The 19,001-nt window shown below is 53.7% G+C and overlaps 5 protein-coding genes and 1 non-coding gene across 6 annotated transcripts; 2 read left to right on the forward strand and 4 right to left on the reverse strand.

Annotated features, from left to right (window-relative positions):
- Window positions 1-291: 291 nt before the first annotated feature.
- On the forward strand, window positions 292-5,607 carry BO95DRAFT_430207 (putative Rho guanyl nucleotide exchange factor; the record flags this gene model as incomplete). Its single annotated transcript, XM_025584939.1, has 3 exons — window positions 292-4,503; window positions 4,555-4,824; window positions 4,876-5,607. 3 exons carry the CDS (start codon window positions 292-294, stop codon window positions 5,605-5,607), a joined length of 5,214 nt encoding a protein of 1,737 aa, XP_025444075.1.
- A 641-nt stretch (window positions 5,608-6,248) lies between these two features.
- On the forward strand, window positions 6,249-6,320 carry BO95DRAFT_t97. The gene has a single exon. It is a non-coding gene; the product is annotated as a tRNA-Glu (tRNA).
- Window positions 6,321-7,074: 754 nt separating this feature from the next.
- On the reverse strand, window positions 7,075-11,364 carry BO95DRAFT_441073 (GTPase-activating protein). Its single transcript, XM_025586106.1, has 3 exons — window positions 10,263-11,364; window positions 9,844-10,195; window positions 7,075-9,785 (listed from the first exon to the last, which is right to left on the reverse strand). The coding sequence occupies exons 1-3, from the start codon at window positions 11,056-11,058 to the stop codon at window positions 7,547-7,549; spliced, it is 3,387 nt and encodes a 1,128-aa protein (XP_025444076.1). The 5' UTR covers window positions 11,059-11,364; the 3' UTR covers window positions 7,075-7,546.
- Window positions 11,365-11,608: 244 nt separating this feature from the next.
- BO95DRAFT_441074 (uncharacterized protein) lies at window positions 11,609-13,507 on the reverse strand. Its single transcript, XM_025586107.1, has 2 exons — window positions 12,949-13,507; window positions 11,609-12,883 (listed from the first exon to the last, which is right to left on the reverse strand). Exons 1-2 carry the CDS (start codon window positions 13,186-13,188, stop codon window positions 11,921-11,923), a joined length of 1,203 nt encoding a protein of 400 aa, XP_025444077.1. The 5' UTR covers window positions 13,189-13,507; the 3' UTR covers window positions 11,609-11,920.
- Window positions 13,508-13,816: 309 nt separating this feature from the next.
- On the reverse strand, window positions 13,817-15,443 carry BO95DRAFT_512970 (SDR family oxidoreductase). The gene is made up of 6 exons (XM_025591570.1): window positions 15,236-15,443; window positions 14,909-15,167; window positions 14,673-14,836; window positions 14,389-14,588; window positions 14,170-14,320; window positions 13,817-14,111 (listed from the first exon to the last, which is right to left on the reverse strand). Exons 1-6 carry the CDS (start codon window positions 15,288-15,290, stop codon window positions 13,987-13,989), a joined length of 954 nt encoding a protein of 317 aa, XP_025444078.1. The 5' UTR covers window positions 15,291-15,443; the 3' UTR covers window positions 13,817-13,986.
- Window positions 15,444-15,634: 191 nt separating this feature from the next.
- Window positions 15,635-18,896, reverse strand: BO95DRAFT_358654 (uncharacterized protein; the record flags this gene model as incomplete). The annotated part of the gene is made up of 2 exons (XM_025582415.1): window positions 15,635-16,611; window positions 16,670-18,896. 2 exons carry the CDS (start codon window positions 18,894-18,896, stop codon window positions 15,635-15,637), a joined length of 3,204 nt encoding a protein of 1,067 aa, XP_025444079.1.
- Between the last annotated feature and the right edge of the window lie 105 nt (window positions 18,897-19,001).

Genomic DNA, 19,001 nt, shown 5'->3' on the forward strand with positions numbered 1-19,001 from the left:
AGGCGGTCGCGCCTCTCTCTCTCGGTTCCTGAGACTTGCTCCTCCCCGTTCACACATCTGCTGCTGCTGCTGCTGCTGTGATCCGGGGTGCTTGCTGTATTCTCTCCCCTGAGTGGCCGATTGTTAATCAGCTCCCCCTCCCCACTTCACTTGACAGCCACAACGTGGGATTTCTCTCAGCGCCGATCCACTGCGAGCTTCCTCCTTTCCTTTCCTCCGGTCGCGTGCGCTCAACCTCGCCCCCTCCTCCACCATCCGGGTCTACTTACTCTGTTACTCGCTGCAATCACCATGGCACACTACAAAAATGGCTACCCGATCTACGGCCAATCAACGAATTCCCCTCCGGCCTCAGCGCAGCCCACCCGATATGACCTGTATGCCACTCAGCCCACCAGCCCACAACTCCGACGCATGCCTAGCTACAACGTGGGGGACGATGCAGCACTTCTGGGATCCGCCCAGCCACAGAACGCCAGAGCGACCGAGGTGAATGCTCGTTATGGGGCTCAGGACCGCGAAGACCACGCAGACCCACGCTACGCGCATCTTCCCACTCCCTCCTCCCCTCAGATGTCTCGCACTCGCGCATCCTCGCAGTCCAGCTACCAATACCAATACACCTCGTCGGTCTCCGCCGCTACCTCCCCCACTCAGCTCGCGTATAATCCTCAACAGTACGCGCTGCCGCCCACTCCGTCCCAGCAGCAAGTCGGTTTCAGCCCGATCGCATACTCGGGTGCAGCCTCCCCGCAAAGCAACCCGATCGCTGCTGGTCATCAACCGTACAACCCCGCTGCCTACCAGACTGCCAGTATACACTCAGCTGCGATTCAACGACAACCGTCCTTGACATATAACCAGGCTCCTCCCACCCCGCAGACATACGGACCTCCTCATCCACAACTTCCACCACCACCGCCCCCTCCCCGCGGCCCGGATCATCCCTATGGAAGCAGACCGGCTGCGCAGTATGGAGGGGTGTCTCCGGCTGCGCAGTACGGCTTTGCACAACAATCCTCCTACAATATATCCTCGCCTGCGACTTTTGGTCCTTCCGATCTGAATCCTCCCGCTTCTCCTCCGTACGTAACAAGCGCCCAAATGTCGAATTATGTCCCTCAGTCCCCCCGTCGATCCGATGCCGTTATGCCTTCCGCTTCAGATGATCAACCTCCCGTGCCCCCAGCGCATTCGTCAATGGGAGACGACATCTATGGAAAACGTGCAAGCTTGACACTTTCCGGCGGCGGAAGATCCTTGCCAACTCCTCCCGTGCACCAACTCCAGTCCCCGGTGTCACCGCGCCGCACAGATACGCTGACGCGACACCCTCAAGCTCGGCCCCTGCCAGGTCCACCGGTAGATGCGGAAACCGACCTGTATGCCGACGCACAAGATCCATCTTATCAAATCTCTCCTGATGAAAGTCACACTCATACCAATGGAAGCATGGCCACTGGAACGGGCCAGTATGTGAATTACGACGCCTATAGTGACGACAGCGATGCGGAGGCAGCGGCAGGTCTGGCAATGTTGCAAATGGCCGATGAGGAGGATCGCGCTCAAGCCGAGCGGTTGCAGGACCGTGCGCGACGAGAAACCAACGCATCGATCATCAGTGCTTACGGAGCGCGATCAGACACACAGGCAACATCTCCCCTCACTGACTGGCCTCAGGATGACCAATTCTCCTACGCGAATGGTAGCTATGGCGAAACAGGAGGATACGATGAGAATGGCTACGCCACTGATGACTATGGTGATGACCGATTGCCAGCCACTTCGGGCTCATTGAGGGGTTCCCATCTTTCGGCAGATGATCGCGACGACTATGTGGAGGACTACGATTATCCGCCCACGCTTGACTCGGCTGGGTACCCTTATGTGCAGATGCCTCATCATGCCCGAGTGGATGCTGGCGGCACGGGAGGGTTGTCCGAGCCTGGGGCTTATCAGCGCCGAATGAGCTTCGATTATGGTGATGAGACTAACGGCCCGCTGGGGGAACATCAGGACCTCCAGCAATCGGAAAGCGATAGCTCTGGCCAGGGGGGTGAACCAGGGGACCTCTTCTTTCATCCCGGGATGCGGCCCCTGCCTCCGGCTCCTGTCGAACCGGCCAGCAACCCGAATCTTCGGTCTCACTTGATGCCGGCCGGGACGTATCGTCACCAGGACCAAGCGGATGTGCGGGATGCTACCCAGTATTCTCCCTCTTATTTTCCTGTTGCTCCTGATTCCTACAACCCGGCCGTGTCCAATTCTGCTCAAGTGCCACGGTCCACATCTCTATCGAGCCATCCAATTGGACCTCGTACTGACCCCCCTATCAGATCGAAAACGGATGCAGATCGGGCCAAGTACAAGCAGCAACAGGAGTTGCTCCGGCAGCAGCAGTATGGTGCGCTTAGGTTTGACGATTCTCCCGATGCTGCTGCGGCAGCGATGGCGCTCGATCTGCCTGCCATCCCCGCTGGACGCCGCAAAAAGTTCAACCCCGCTAAGCTCTCATCCGAGCACTTCCGTCGCTGTTCGGAGCCGTGGGCGTTGAGCTCTGTCTTGTCCTGGATTCGCGAGCTCAGTGAGGAGGAGACGGACCTCAAGGAGCAGGCCATTGTGGATGCCATTGTGGCCTTGTTCACCCACAAAGTCCCCACCATGAACATGGCGGACGCTGAAACCTTGGCTGCCCGCGTGGTGAAGAACATGCTCACCGAAGAGGCTCTTGTGAAAGACGAAGAGTGGGTCAAATTCAGTTCGGGCACGATATCTGGAGTCCTATTCCAGATTACCGGCACGGGATGCTACTCATCCCGGTTACACGAACATGAAACGGAGGTGTTCGGCCGGTGCTACTCCCATCACTGCATGCGAACGCTAAAGAAGGTGAATTTGAAGGCGCAAATGATGGAAGCGGAGAAGAAGGCCGAAGACTGGGTCACTTTCTACAAAGTTCCCAAGGAGATTTGGGAGACATATCCAAAGAAGGAGATTGATCGTCAAAATAATCTCCACGAGATTGTAACCACCGAGGACTCGTTCATTGCTCAACTTGACGTTCTGCGAGAGCTCTACCGTGATCAATTGACTCAAATACAGCCCGCGGTGATCAAGCCCAAGCGTCTGAGCAAGTTCTTGAATGATGTCTTTGGAAAGGTGGATCCGGTCAAGAAAGTCAATGAGGACTACCTTCTTGCGCAACTCAAGTACCGTCAGAAGGAGCAGGGACCATTTATTGCTGGTTTTAGCGATATCTTCCGCGAATGGATTCGAAAAGCCAGGGCCGTCTATATTGAATACGCGGCCACGTTCCCTCACGCCAATTATCTTGTTCGCAAAGAAGCGGAGGTGAACGTACCTTTCCGGCAGTTCCTCAACCAAGCCCGTGACCATAAAATGTCGAATCGTTTGAGTTGGGATACCTATCTCAAAGCTCCAATCACACGTATCCAGCGCTACACGCTGCTTTTGACCACCGTGTATAAGAACATGGTCAAAGACTCGGAAGAGAAAGCAAACCTTGCTCAGGCGATCGAAGAGATCAAGCAGGTGGCTCTGGAGTGTGATGCCAAAGTGGGCGAGATGACCAAGAAGGTCGAGCTGATAGAGCTCAGCTCGAAGCTGCAGCTTCGCCCGGAGATGAAGAAAGAAGTGGAGCTGAACCTGGAACATCTGGGCCGTCAAATCGTTTTCCGAGGAGACCTGCAGCGACCCGGCACGCGAACCCGTTTCTTGGTGGACACACATGCCATTCTCTTTGATCATTACTTGGTGCTGGCCAAAACGTTTACCACTCGTGACCCGTCGAGGACGATCAAGTACGAGGGATACGATGTTTCGAAGCTGCCTATCCCTATGGACCTCCTGGTTTTGGAGAGCACCAACGATGATCCCGTGGTCAAATCAGCGGTTCGTGGTGTGGCTACCATGACCCAACCGCAGGCCGTTAACCGCGGTGTAGGCGGAAACACTTTAGCTCATACTGCTAGTGGTAACTCGGCCAGTTCTGGAAACTCAGGCTCGAGCAAAACTATGGTGCCTGCAACTGTGCTGGAAAGCTCCAAGGATGATAAGATCCTGTATCCATTCAAAATCAAGCACCTGGGAAAGAATGGGACTTACACGCTGTATGCCTTCTCTTCTCAGAGCCGACAAGAGTGGTGTGATAAAATCACCGTGGCGAAGACGAAACACGCCGCTGCATTGTTTGCACAGAACGCCGAACCCTTCAGACTCCGAGTGCTGGCTGACACTGCTTTTGCCACGTCTGAGGCTGCTCTGCCTCCAACGAGCGTGATCATCGATGCCACACCTCTTGACAGAGCCATCAGGGATGTGGAAGAGCGGTACGCAGGCTCGCCACGCCCGCCTCCTGTTTGCCGGACTGCGGTTCACTGTGCTACGGTCTTCCAGCAACCCCCGGGCCGAATGATGTGTGCTATCGGTACCGACTACGGAGTCTATATCTCAGACTACAATGACCCTCGTGGCTGGGTCCGGGTAAGTTATGAGTTCTCAGTCAATCAGCTTGACACTAATGTTCCGCTTTAGGCCATACCAATCATCCGAGTCACTCAAATCGCGGTCTTCGAGGAATTCAACGTCTTCGTGCTCATAGCCGACAAATCCTTGATAGCGTATCACTTGGATGTTGTCTGCCCCCCGGGCGGCGTTACCGCCCAGACAACAACTGATTCGGCCCGTCGCGCACCGCAGAAGCTGTCAGGTAGCCGCGAAGTAGGGTTCTTCGCAGCAGGTCACATGAAGGATCGTACATTGATCATGTACAAGAAGCGAGATGGGCTCTCGTCCACATTCAAGGTTTGTCCCTTCATCGCCCATACATCAGTGCATTTCGCTTATTTAGTCTAGATCCTCGAACCAGTGGTTCAAAAGTCATCCAGCAGTCGAACTCGTCTATTTTCACGCCGTTCGCAGACCGAGTTCTTCCGCGAGTACGATGAATTCTACATTCCCTCGGAATGCTACGGTATCAACCTGTTCCATTCTTCTCTGGCTATCTCAACGCAGAGGGGTATCGAGATTCTCACCATTGACAAGAAATACACATGGTCCGTCCCTGACTTCCGCTCCGAGGCTCCCCCGGAAGCGCAGGCCCAGTTGACCAGCATTGCCCATCGCATTGGCACTCTGCGCCCGCTCGGTATGTTCCGACTCAGCGACAGCGAGTTCTTGGTGGTGTATACGGAATGTGCCGTGTATGTCAACAAGCACGGCGACGTGTCCCGCAGCGTGGTCATGGAGTTTGTGGGCCATGCTCATTCGGCGTGTCTGTACGGCCGTTTCCTCATTCTCTTCAATGATGACTTCGTCGAAGTGCGGAATGCGATGAATGGTCGCCTTCGCCAGGTGATCCCGGGTCATGGTGTTGTCTGTCTTGATGATGGCAGTAGCATGCCCGGGTCAGGCGCCAACAGCATCCCGACGAACTCCGGAGGTTCCGTGAACCTTTCCAGTGGACTGTCGAATGGTAGTGCGCTCGCAAGCAGTGGCCGTACGGTCAAGATCTGCATGCAACATCCGGAATACGAGCGCAGCCAGCTGATTCTGGAGTTGATTGAGAACGAGGGACAGAAGGACTGAACTGATGAAGGGATCTGGCCTTCAAACCTTCGTCAACATCGTTTCTTCGGCTAAGTTCGGGTTCTACTAACTGCCACTCTGCTATGATTTCAGCAGTGCAGTATCTTCTTTCTCGGGCTGTTCCAGCCCATTTGCATGTTCTCTCTGACGATGCGATCGGTCGGCATGGATCAATCACCCCCTCAAAACTACTTCCTTACATAGACCCCTTCTTTTTCTTTCTTGACTTCACTCAAAACTCTTCCTTGCCCACTTCTTATCTTATACCCCAGACTTTTCTTCTACATCTTGCCATTTAATTTATTTTTCTCAATCTTCCCGATTGGATGTCCGAGCTTTTGGAAAATCACTTTCTCCATTGATTATGCCCGGCTCACATCCGGCGTCCGTGTCTGTTTGTCCGTCGTACGCACAGCGAAGCCAAGTAATCTTTCCAATCAAGCGGTTGAATGATGTGAAGATGTACATACATAGACTATAGAGATACATACATATTGCATAAATCGTGGTTGAATTATTACGAACCATCGATGCGGTGATGGTAGATATTGTCGGAGGTTGGAGCAAACACGAACTGACTGCTTTGAACATGACAGAATCTTGATATGGATTGGAGCATACCTCATCAAGACATCACCAGATCCGATGTGGTGTAATGGCTAACATCGCTGTCTCTCACACAGCAGCTCGGGGTTCGATTCCCCGCATCGGAGATTTCTTTTGTCTTTTTATCGGGGTCCGCTCGCTCTCTCTTCAGTAAGTAGACAACGATAATTTACGCTTCACACCATGTTGGAGCTTGGAGTTGTGGTTTTGTCTTTTACCTTTCCCATCCCTTCCACCGGAACAATGTTATAAGGTAATCAATCCCGGGTCAAAGGATCTGCTGATGTCATCCTGCAGATCTTTAAAACCAAAGGCATAGTACAGTACCTCCAACAAAGCAACGCTTTTGCCAAAACGACCACGGAACGCAGAGTCGGGATGAAATCAGCCATGGAAGTGCCGAATAACAGCTCCGAACCTTGATAAGGTATAAGATGCATCACTCTGCTACTAGCAGAAGACATTTCCATCCTCAAGAATTGCCGGTGTATGCGTGTGTTCCGGGAGCAGCGATCCCTTGAGTCTTCCGTGGTTATGAGGGTTAGCGGATGTAAATAATGAACCGGGTTCAATCAGGCCGGCAAATGCATAGTGTACTCAGAATGTGGAAATCGGTAGCTAACTACAGACTCCGACCATTTCCAATGATTTTTTTTTCATTTGGACATGTTGCCGGGTAATCGATAAAGTGGTACTGCTTGTCTGCTAGATTCCTCGAGCTGAAGCGAGGAAATGGGTCTGGTGCGAGGAGAAATATAATGGCGGCAGTACCGCGCCGACGAACTCGTCCCGAACTACTACACAACGCTTGAGACTCTACTTCGCATCCAGCTCATTATCAGAGGAAACTGCCTAAGCGAAGTCCTATTTCCTTCCTAAACTCCATAGCAGGAAAGCCATACATACATGCATGCAAGCATACATACGGTCATACACATCACGATGACGAATACATACAATCACTATCAACAATACCATCGACACCCATCTGTCTTGGTCTGGATGCATTCCATGAACATGCATTGGAAGACGCATATCAACTAAAAAGAAAGGTATCTAAGCGACAGCCGATATAAACAGGCATAAGAGGAATTGGAATTGCATGTCCGACCTCCCAGGCAGGTACGGTAGGAGCGAGGGATCTTCCTTTATCTTCAGGGAATATCTTTAGGAGATTCATATAGCGAGTAGGTGAAGTAGCATCTGTAGGGCTGTGTGGGGACGAAGGAAATGGTGTGGATGAAGGAGGGTGGGTAGATGTGTAAGTTGGTAGGGGAGCGGTGGAAGGGAATGAGTGTGGAGGAGAGAGCCTAGCTCGGGAAATGTCTATAGTTTACGACTCGAATTCGACTTTGCTGACCACGTTGTCGGGTGCATGGGCTGCTGCTGACGAAGGAGCCTGGGTATTGTCATGGTGACCATCCTTGTCATCAAGGAGGGAAGCGTCGTCCTTGCCGCGCATGCTGACGACCTCGGCGCCCTCGAGGAGGTCACGATCGGCATCCCGTACGCTACGGCGGTCCGGATCAGCGCCATACGCGCCAGCTCCCCAGCTGGAAATGCCCCCGACAATGGACGGAGCGGAAGTGGGGCCAGTGCGGCCATCGTAATCTTCCTCGTCCTCTTCGTCTTCCTCCTCACCGCGACCGAGGGCGTTGCGTTCCAGCTCGCGCTGCGCTTCGTCCATGCGCTTCTTGACTTCGGCGGCCATGCGGATTCCATCGGACACGATGTTGTCCAGAACGCCGCGAAGTCCTCGGCCGGGAGGTACAATACCACCCGATGCGCCCCCAACGGAGGGGGCCGACATGGCGCTACTCTGGGGCTTGGGGGCGTTGATATTGGAGAACGTCGTAAGATTGGACGAGAGGGACGAAGCGGTTGCAGCATATGAGCCATGGTCGGAGAGGTGGAACGACTGGGGGAAGTAAGAGTCGAAGAATTGTTCCAGGAGCTCATCAGCTAAAATGACCATGCGGAACGTGGGCAGTGTGATGTGCAGAGGGTTGTTAGGATCAAGAGCCGGGTTAGCACTTTCGGAAGCGGTTCGATTGTGTTCGGAGTCACGCTTCTCTTCCGCAGCGAGCTGAGCAGGCTTTTCCGTCACCGCTGTGTGGTCGAATTTGGTATCATCGTCCAGATCAAGCAGGTCCTCTTCTTCATCGTCACCGATACTGAAAGACCCTAGTTTGTCTGCAGCTTCATCCGCGTCTTGCTGACCTTCCGCTGCCTTGGCCCCGGGCTTGCTGGGGTCGGCATACTCGAAACAACGCCTGATGAAGGAGCTGACACTCCCCAAAAATCTCTCATCCGTGCTCAGCTTATCTTCGCCATGAGCGCCATCGTTCGCTTTCAGGTCGTCAACAGACTGAGTAGGGGTAATGGTGCCTTCAAAGCCTCGTCTGGAGAGGAACAACAAAGCCTCGGACATGCGAAGAATACCTTCTCTATCAACCGTGCCATTTCCTTCATCATCATAGAGATCGAAGAAGTACTGGATGTTGTTCATGATGTCCCGCGGGCCCTTCAGCCGAGCCAAGCCGTTGACAACGTTCTGCAAGCTGATGCCCTCCTCTGGATCAGTCGCCCATTTCCGGTAAAGACGTTGCATGAATTCGTGATCGGTTGGTTGATTCTTGGTGTTCCACGCGGCTGCCTTGCCCCATCCTCGGAAGCTGTTGGAGCTCTGCTCGCTGCTCGAAGACTTGCGCGGCGAATCCGAGACAGCCCACTTCGCGGTGACGGCGAGAAACTCGCGAAAGGCGTCATAGTCCATATGCGTCGGGCTAGGGCCGAGTCCGACACGGCCAACCTCTCGATCAACGGGAGGCCCAAGAATGGAAGTCCTTTCGACCCTCTTCTTTTCCTGGCGTCTTCTCTCTTCTTCCTGCAACTTCTGCCTCTGCTGGTTGTCATACAAGACTTCATAGTAGCGGTCATAGATGGCACCAAGGTCGTCCATGCTGAGTTTCTTGCTGTCGGGACCCAAGTTCCGGATGGATGTACGTTTGGCGAAACTTTCGATATTCTCCAGCACGGCGTCCTTGTGCTTTTCTCGCTGCTCGATAATGGTCTGATGCGTAATCTGGGAGAACTCCTTGAAAGCCACCACCATCAGCTCCTGGAAACGAGTGATCGCGCGTAGTTTGGGGTTCTCTGATCTGGGGTGAGCCGACTCATCCAGGCGTGAGAAGTACGACTTGAGGACAGAGATGAAAGATCCGTCGTCTTGGATATCCAAAAGTTCCTCGCCATTGATTCGGAGGATTGCCAGCCCGACCTGGAACAGAACCTTCGGCCCTTCTAGGAAGAAGACATCCAGAACGCGGAAAGCGAAGACTAAAGGCATCGAGTTGATGTAAAGGGACAGAAACCAGGGAAGGGAGACCACGGAAAGCTGGACGTCGGACTTGGTCAGGTGCTCCCATAGCACAGGCATAGTCTTCTCGACAAGAGACTCGAAGACCTTTTGGTCGAGCAGAGTACCGTACATGGTAGTCGAATAGTAGCCCGGCAAAAGCCGGTCGCATAGTACGGAGAGCAGAAAGAAAGCTTGCGCTTCAGACATGTATCTGGAAAGATAGGTTAGCCCATGGTCACAAGAGACAACGATACGGCAAAACCGCGTACATCAGAAGAGCCGCAACGACGATGTTCATCGCCTGACAATATCCGATCTCCGCATTGATCCAGCTGTAGGCCGTGAGGACTCGTCGAAGGCGCCCGATACCTTCCTCGCTCTGGAAGCCGGCATACTCAGGCAGACTGCGGTTCAAGTCCTTCTCGATCTCGTCAATCGCCAGGGACTCTTGCCCCGAGAATTTGGCCAGCGTGTCTGTGTATAATTTCGGCGACCTTAACCGGAGGTACAACGAACCGGACGTGACCTCCCAAACCTCGCCACGGAGGCGATTCGGAAGACCAACTCGGATCAGCTTATGGAAGGTAGGCTGGCGGATGAGCGTCGCGTTGCGACCGTTTTCTACAGAAGTCATACTCAACATACGTCTCAGACATTTTAAAGGCTGTTCCACACGGAGGAGTCATACCTCGAAAGTACTCCCCCCACAATCGCATTTTACTGCGGTCGCGAAGTTTGCGAGCATCGCCGGGATAGCGAAAGATCATCCCCAGCCCGGCATCGGGCGGCTGCCGCACGTCGGAGGCATCGCCATCCTGGGCTTTCCCCTTGGCCCCGGAGAGTAGATATTCCGAGTAGCAATCATTTACGACTATGCGCAGATTCTCGATCTCCTTCATGCCCTCCCGCAGTCCTTTCTTCAGCCCGTCGCAGAACCGCTCGCAGGCCTGCCTGCTTCCAGCCAGCTGGATGGTGAATCTCTGGGGGATAAAGCCCGGAGGTTGTTGCTTGCCCAGCGCGCCGTTCCATGTCGTCAGCGCCAGGGAGAAGATGTGGCTGAGGCTGTTCAGCCGTTCCACTCGCCGGATGCAGCACAGCGGGATAGTGAACCCATTGCCAGATGGGCCTGTGCCGTTGGTCTGGCCGGCCCAATGTGTCGAGGCCGTAAGACTAGCGGAGGGGTGGAAGCTCGTGGCCTGTGTGGAGAAGCAGAGAAACCGCTCACTCAGGTGGAGTCTCCCGGCATATCGGTTGCCGGCGTGGTCGAGGTTGCGAGGGCCATCTCCGGAGGTATGCGGAACAGGGAGGATGAGTTCGGCGGTGATCTCTTGTAGCGGATTCTGGGAGTCTGGGAGTCGGAATTGCTGGCGAAACAAGGAGGCCTTGGAAGGGTTGCGATCGGATGAAGTGAGCGTCGGTAGGGTGAAATTGGCCGGGTCGATGAAAGACTGGGCCTTCTGAACGAATGACGTCCACTGCATCATGCCGTCAGTGGAGAGCAGCACAGGCTCCTTTATGGTAGTAGGAGAATATAAGAGAGAAAAGAGATGTGTCCGAATGCGCCGGAGTCGACAGTATAAGGCAGGCAGGCAGGCAGGCAGGCTGGCTGGCTGACGGACGGGCGGGCGGATGCGGGAGCTGCTGGAGCTCAGACGGCGAGCAGGACGGAGCCAGAGAGGTGTAAGGAAAGATCGATGGTAGTCATTTAGGCAAGATGGATCATAATCTAAGATCAGCGCAGCATCATTTGAGTGTAGAGATCCAACTGCGAGTGACAGAAGGACTCGGACTGAGGATGTTTGGAGAGAAAGAGGAGGAGGAAGAGGAGGAAGAGCAGGAAGAGGAGGGGAAGGTCTCCGGGCGATGATCGTTCCTGGCCGCCTTCCGCATCCGCCATCACGTGATGCATATCACTGCAGCAAGTGAGACATGGAAAAATAGGTCTTGACAGAATCGGTGGGGTCATCGTAAATCGCAGGCCAAGTCTTACAAGAGGCCCTATAATACGGCTTATTCCTGCTTACAATAAGGTACCCCGGAAAAGAAAAGGATAGTTGCTACACTAAAGACTAGCATCCTAAAAGTCCAGACCCGCTTTTGACAGACTCAAGACCAAATACAAGATGACTGCTAAGACACCTGCAGGACGAAGAAGGAAAGGAATTTTTGAACGAAGGTTATATCTGTCACAAACGGAAAAACAACAGACGAGGACTTGTTGATATCAATCTATTTGCTAAGGTTTGCTGCATTACTCCCCCAGCATCACATCGTGGCCATATGGGGATACGAGATTTCGATCGTTCCAACCGGGAGAGGCTCTGCTGCAACTCATGAGAACCGCAATCAGTGCTTGCCGGAGACGTCCTCAAGCACGGCTTCCTCGTCACTGTAAGCGGGAGGAAACTCGTCGGAGGCTTCAGTCATGAGACCCTGCTTTTCGGACACGGTGCCCTGCTCGACGGACTGCTTAGGAGCAGAGCGGCGGTACCGCTGCCACATAAAGACGACGATCTGACCGACCAACATACCAAGGGCGCTGGCAGCCAAACCAGCCAAGACACCGAGGATAGCGGGGACGACGATGAAGCGGACGACGCGGTGAAGAGTGTGGGCCAAGCGGTCATGGTGGTGGTGGTGCATGTGATGACCATGGGGACCGTCAAATTTGCCCATGTGACCCTCAAAGCCGTGATGACCCTCAAAGCCATGGTGACCCTTTCCGTCCATCCCGGGCAGGAAACCTCCGGGGAAGCCCTCGGGGTCGGGCTTTCCATGGCCGTGCTCGCCGTGGTGGTGGTGAGGGTGGGGAGGGTGATCGTGATCGAATCCGTGGGCATCCCCACAGTGGTGGCCCTTAGGTCGGGGGGCGAAGTCGAGCATCCGGGCCTTGGCCGCGGCGAACAAGGAGCGCATGCGGTCGAACAGAAGCTTGCGGAGGCACTTGGGCTTGCCACGGCACTGGGCCCAGGAGCCGCGGTCGGGAGTGGTTTCTTCGATTTCGGTCTTCGCCATGAACAGTTCACCGGTGTTGGAGTCGTGGATGAGGGTCACGGCTACAGTGTCGAGGGGAACTGGGTGGCTGTCAAGGTCGAGAACTGTGAAGCGAACTTCCACGAGATCCATCGGATCTTCCGGGAAGGTCGGAACAGGCATCTCCTCGACGGCATAGCCGACGGCAATAGGGTCGGACTCTGCACCATCGGAGAGTCGGTGCTGAACGGCGGTGATCAATGTCGGAGGAGGGGGAGGGAAAATCTGGCGACCGTTGGCCAGGAGGAAGCCGTCTTCGATGGTGAAGTCGAGCGTCTGGTAAGAGTGGACGAGAACGTTAGCGCCTACTATGAGAGTATGCACATGATGGTGTGACTTACAAGAGAGGTCTTGTGGCCGTCAGTCCAGCTGACTGTTCCATCCTCACTAACTTCACGGAAAGGACATTCGGTGCAGGCAAGCTCAACTTGCGACTGCTGAGGGGCGTAGGCCTCTAGCGGGTGGAAGGGAGGGAAATCGGCTTCGGGGGCGATAGACTCGCCCTCAACTTCGGGGATGACCAGCAGGGCTTTGGCACCGAGGGCCAGAGTGCCCCCTACTAAGCACGAGCGAAGCTGCATAGTGGATGGATATGGAAAGGATGGGGGAGATTTAGGACATGCACATGAAATGAAAGGAGCGGATGATGTTTGTTCAACACAAAGTAAAGTAAGTGAGTTGGATAGATAGAGTGTGGTTGAAAGAAGTAGAGATGAGATGAAGAACAAAGAGCAGAGTAGAAGAAGGGAAACAGGAAGGTGGGATGGGGGTGACCTAAGGAGAAAAATACAGTTGTCGTACGTAGTCGGCGCAGGCGACTAGAGACTAGTCGGAGAAAGACAAGACAATTAAGGCTGGATGAATGGAGTGAATGGAGTGAATGGAGTGGGATTGAATGGTGATGGGCGCGCGGACGGGCTTAGCGGCCGGCGCTTTTGGCCTCTTTTTGCCGCCGAGCACTTGAAACTCAGGAGCCATTATGGATCAGTGCCTGAGAGCCTGAGAGAGGAGGGGCTTGGATGCCTGGGGCCAGTCTCGGGGGGCAATCTAGATTGCTGATTGGTTGAAGGGAGCGCTGCGACGGGTCTGATGACGCATTGGTCCTTGGCCGCTAGTCCTTTTCCAGAATAGCTGACGCATCCTCTTCAGTCAGAGCATGCACGTGACTCGACAATGCTTGAAATAGATCTGACGCCCAAGGTTGATTATCTCAGCTATCCATGATTCTCCTTGATTTCATCCCCCATACAGTAATTAAGTCCGGGTAAAGCGCGTATTTCTTCTCCAGGCAACAGCACTCTTATACGAATACGATCCGCTGCACTATTCTAATAGGCTCTATCTATCTCTATCCAAATCTCCATACCCATTCCATCCGCTCAAAGCTTCGACGTCTTCTGTCCCTTAACGTTAGGTACCGCATCTCCGGACAGGAGGAAATCGGGATACTGAAGAGCGCCCTGAGCGGCTCCCCCGGCCGTCATGCGCCATGATGCCCCGTCGACTAGCTCACACCATCAGTATCTTACCTCACCACCAAATCAAATCAGAAAAAAACTTACCAACAAGTGTCTGCCCACTGACATAGCTGCCAGTGTCAGCAAACAGATATACAGTGGCATCAGCAATGTCGCGCACGGAGCCCAGCCGCCCCAGTGGCTGAGACTTGACATAGGCCTCCTTGTTATCGGTCGGCAGCAGACGATCCATGCCCTACACCCAGGTATTAGCCCCCGACAGCACTGGATTCACTAGATTCCAAGCACGAAGCATTAACATACCTCCGTCGAGCCGATCGGACCCGGTGCAATGATGTTCGAAGTCACCCCCAGCGGCCCGAATTCGATAGCCACACTATGCGACAGCGCGTCCACGCCGGCCTTGGCAACCGACACATGCGTCTGGAATGGCATGGTTCTATAGTGGATGGTGGCGCTAACAAAGATGATCCGGCCTCCGGTACCCAGCGGAGATGGTTTGACTAGAAGCACGATTATCAGGCACAAAGCGCGGAATGCGGCAACAGGAGGCTCCGATAACTCCGAGATTCCGAGACTTCACTTACGTGTATCCGAGTTAATGCTGTGCTTCTTTGCCGACTCCACCAAGTAAGGTAGCGTCGCCTTTAGGGTGTTGTAGGACCCAAGGACATCAATATCGATGACCGACTTGAAAGCATTGGCGGACAGCTGGTTGATCGACGCCAGGAAATTGCCGGCTGCGCCAGCACTATAAGTTATACGCGGGTCAGTTAGCAAAAGCACAATAGATAGACTAAGTCTCAGATGTCGGGATTCATACATAACATAGTCGATGCCCCCCAACTCCTTGACACAGCGGCTGGCGGCATCGTTGAGGCTCTCTACCTTTCGCACATCCACGGCTCCGATGCCGATCACCTTGGCTCCAGGGCGGGCGGTCGCAATGTCTTTGGCAACCTTCTCGGTCTTCTCGACATTCCGACCGATAATACAGGCGTTGGCGCCTAGATGTACGAGAGCACGCACTTGTGCGCTGCAGATTGTGCCCGCGCCTCCCGTACAGAAGACGACCTTATTCGCTTCCAGGGGGGGTCAGCCACAGTCAGCCTGCATGATAAGACCTGGCTCAGCTTGTGAGAGGACTTACCGAAAATGCCATCCTTCCACGAGGCGCTGAGGTATTCTTCTTTCGGTAACGGCATGGTGGAGTTTGGTGGAGTTTTGAGTGGGAAATGTAATGAGTTGGAGGAGGGATGGGTAAGAAGAAGGCCAGTTCATTCCATGAATGCGGTGTTCTTCTCCACAGTAAGCGGGCGAGCCCCAGTGGAAAGCCGCGGTTGTTGTGTTGTTTGGACCTTCGGCAACCTCGGCTTTGCCGCCTTTTGAACTCCATTCTGCTAGTCTCCCTTAGTCGTAGCCTGCCTGGGTGGCATAGTAATCATACTACTAATCATACTCTTGTAACCAATGTACAACCTCACCCTCTCACAGTCATACATTGTGTGTTCACCTAGCCAAAATTGATAGGTCTATTTTATGATATCCCTTAGTATCTATCATCCTCCTCGAAATCATCGCCATGATCATATGAGGCATCGTTATATTCCGCTTCCTCCATCACCGGGGGATCATCCGGATAAGTCGATGCTTCATCATCCCAGTCCATGAGAACCACATTTCCTCCTCGAGGTTGCGGTCGGCGCTGTGGATGGTTTCCAGAAGCGCCCTGTCCTGGCTGATAGCGCCGCCGACCTGGCTCGTACAGTCCGCCCTGACTTACGGGCAGTTTTTCTCTCCGATCAACGTGACTTGCTGGCTGTCCCCGATCTTGAGGTGGACGTCTAGGTGGATTGGAGCGAACATTCGATCGATAGTGGTCAGGACGAGCAAGCTGCGAGTCAGCGGGTCTTCCGCGAGCCAAGCGTGCGGGCTGATACCGCGGACGGGGTGCGGTGCGACGGTAATCAAAATCGTCAGCTCGGATGCGATCGACTCGAGCAGCATCGAGGTCAGTGACCCCAGTCGCCTCCTGCAGATAGTTGTCGAACTGGTCGATCGCCTCCGCAACTCGTTCGAACTGCATCCAATCCAGGACAGGGCCGGTAGCAGGTTCTTCGTCCTCGGGCTCTGGGCCATCTCCCCAATTATCCAGGGAGCTTTTCCGTGTGTCGTACTGAGCCAGGGAGAAAGCGACTTGAAATGCGTTGCGTATCTGGCGTCCGTTCCATCGCGCCTCGGGAAAAGAATCGAAATACCATCCGGCATAGTCTAGAATGCCATCCTCGTTGATTGTCAACGGTGGTTCCCTCCATTCCTCGACTTGCGGCTGCTCTTTTCTTTTGGCTTCGATTCTCTTAAGCCGATCGATATTGGTCTGGAAGATGGCCAAGGTCTGATTCCGTTTCAGTGGCTCGTAGTACAGGCTCATATGGATGCGGGACTTGAATGCCTCGTCAATCGACCCCACCCTATTCGTGGTCAGGAAGAGAATACCGCTATAGTATTCGAGTACACGGAGAAAGACTGGACAGGAGTCAGTCCGCCGAACCAGAGATTTCTTTAAGCAACCACAACAACATACCTGAAACAAGAGCATTTCGTTTGAAGTCAGTGATCCCCCTTCTCGACAGGAAGATATCAGCCTCATCTAAGAGTAGCACACAGCCCCAGAGGTGCGCCAGGCGGGTAATATTGCTGAGCGCTTCCTCGACCTCGCTAGGCGTTAGTCCCAAGTCACCGCAGGTGATAGCAAACAGTGGTCTTTTGGCCGCCTGCGCAACGGTTTCTGCGGTGGCGGTTTTACCAACGCCAGGGGCACCGTGCAGCAGGATAATCAAGCCGCTCCCTTTGCCCGGAATGAGGTCTTGACTGAGGTCCACTCGCGGGTGTTTCTTGCGCCATTCTTCACGCTTGAAGTGCGCCTGCACCAGTGACATCACCGTGCGCTTGTGGCTGGGCTTGATTTTCAAATCTCGGAAGGCATTTGTATGCGCCATTACTGGCTGTAGAGACCAGATATCCACCATCACAAACTTTCGTTCTCGTAATACATACGCCATGAGACGTCGCGGGAAAAGAGCAACATCATCCCCCGTGACTTGAGTAAGTTTCGTGTCGAGACCGATTTGGAAGGATGGTTGACTCTTCAGCCAATTGTTGAAATTTCGGTTGAATGAGCAGTCTCCAAGAACCAATCTCTCCTTGGTGGAATGAAGTAACCTTGTACGTTTCGCATCAGACCAGTGTTTGATTTCGATATTATCTTCGCCCAGTGACCAAAAGTCTGAGTCCAGGTAATATCTGACAAACTCGGGCTTGCATGCCGGGTACCGCTGGTATCCCTCGGCCAAGTCAATGATCACCTCACTCTCGATGTGCTCTGGTGTCTTGAAGTCCGTCATCAGTTTTCCGGTAGGAGTGTTGATGACCGTCCACCCCTCATAACGCAGGTGTCGCTCATGAATCAGTGATTGGAATCTCTCGCCTTGTGCTTTTAGACGCGCAAAGATCTGCTCGGAGTCCTTTGCAAACCGCAGCGGGTAAACAGGCAGCGACGTGATATCCCTCTCTCCTTCGAAGTACTGAATCTTGAAGACGTGCTTGACTGCTCCGTATGATTCACCGTCGTGGTCAACATGGTAGCAGATTGCTTGGTACTCTTGGGATTCTTCACCAAGGTCGTTTGGATGTCCATCTTTGGGGGTAGGAATCCATTCTCCACACAGTTTCCAGGCGGTTTGAGTCATCGACTTTGATCTTGGTGATATCGGCTGGCTCGAGCTCTGAGACTCCTCTCCCTCGGGCGGAGAGTAAAGCATTTCGTCATATTTAAGAAGCAACCAAAGATCACCGAAGCGGATCTTTTGTGGTGTTGATCCTCTCAAGCGCTCGAATAGGGGATATATCTCCTTATCCACAAATTCTACATAGCAGCGCATATGTCTCAACGCGGTGATACTGCTCATCTCCGGGCCAGTGGGATCCATCTCCGCTTCTTTCTTTTCATCCGTCTCATCACCAGCCTTCTTGTCCTGAACCGGCGGTGTCTCCCTTGTCACTATTGCCGTTTGCTTCAGACCAGAAGACTCCAGCCTCTCGGCGTAAGCCCATGTCTCTTCCAAATTCTCGAGTGCTTCTTTCATCTTTGAGCGAAACACAATGAAAAAGTGAAATGGCCGAAAGAAAGTCCATGGCCGCGTGACATCCATGCCACTGGCGCCCGCCACATATTGAATGTACCGCGTGATGGGCTCCGACTGGATTCGAACCCGCTGAATCCAGGTTCCCTGTAGATCAGGGCTCTCTGCGGTATGGCCCTGTGCCTGTCTGGTGTGTTCCAATTGCGAGTTGTTTATCTCGTTTCTCGTACCCGACCCGGCCCGGAGAACTTCAATGATGTGGACGCCATTCTCCAGTCCATGCCGATTCTTGAACTGGTCAAAGTTCATCATTTTGACAGCGGGGATTCTGGGCAAACTTTTGATTTTGTCCTGCCAGTCGTCTTGATCCGGTAACGCCCCTATACTGTTATATCGTTCGTTGCTCCTGGCATTATCGTATGGCGTACTGTCAGGATCTGGATTTGGAATGTCTCTTGTCACCGACACAGGATGTTCTGCTTGGTCGCTGGCATTGATACGTGGCGCCGGTAAGTCAGGACTGCGCTCTGCGATATCATTGGGCTTGCCGGAAATCTGTCGAGTCCCTACGACCTCTTCTTTGAGGTCCTGCTTATGCTTCACGACATTTCCGTCGCTTGGGTCAAATCTTAGTGGTGGAGGCTTCTCCGACACAAGAAGAGTATCCATCTGTGGCAGGGCAGGTGAAATCAGGACTGTAGAACAAAGTTTCTGGGCGAGAAAAGTGCACGTTCGGACAATAAGAAAGAAAAAAAGACCACGGCGGCTTTCGAT

This window comes from Aspergillus brunneoviolaceus, assembly GCF_003184695.1.
Source record: "Aspergillus brunneoviolaceus CBS 621.78 unplaced genomic scaffold BO95scaffold_20, whole genome shotgun sequence".
Classification (NCBI taxonomy): Eukaryota; Fungi; Ascomycota; class Eurotiomycetes; order Eurotiales; family Aspergillaceae; genus Aspergillus; species Aspergillus brunneoviolaceus.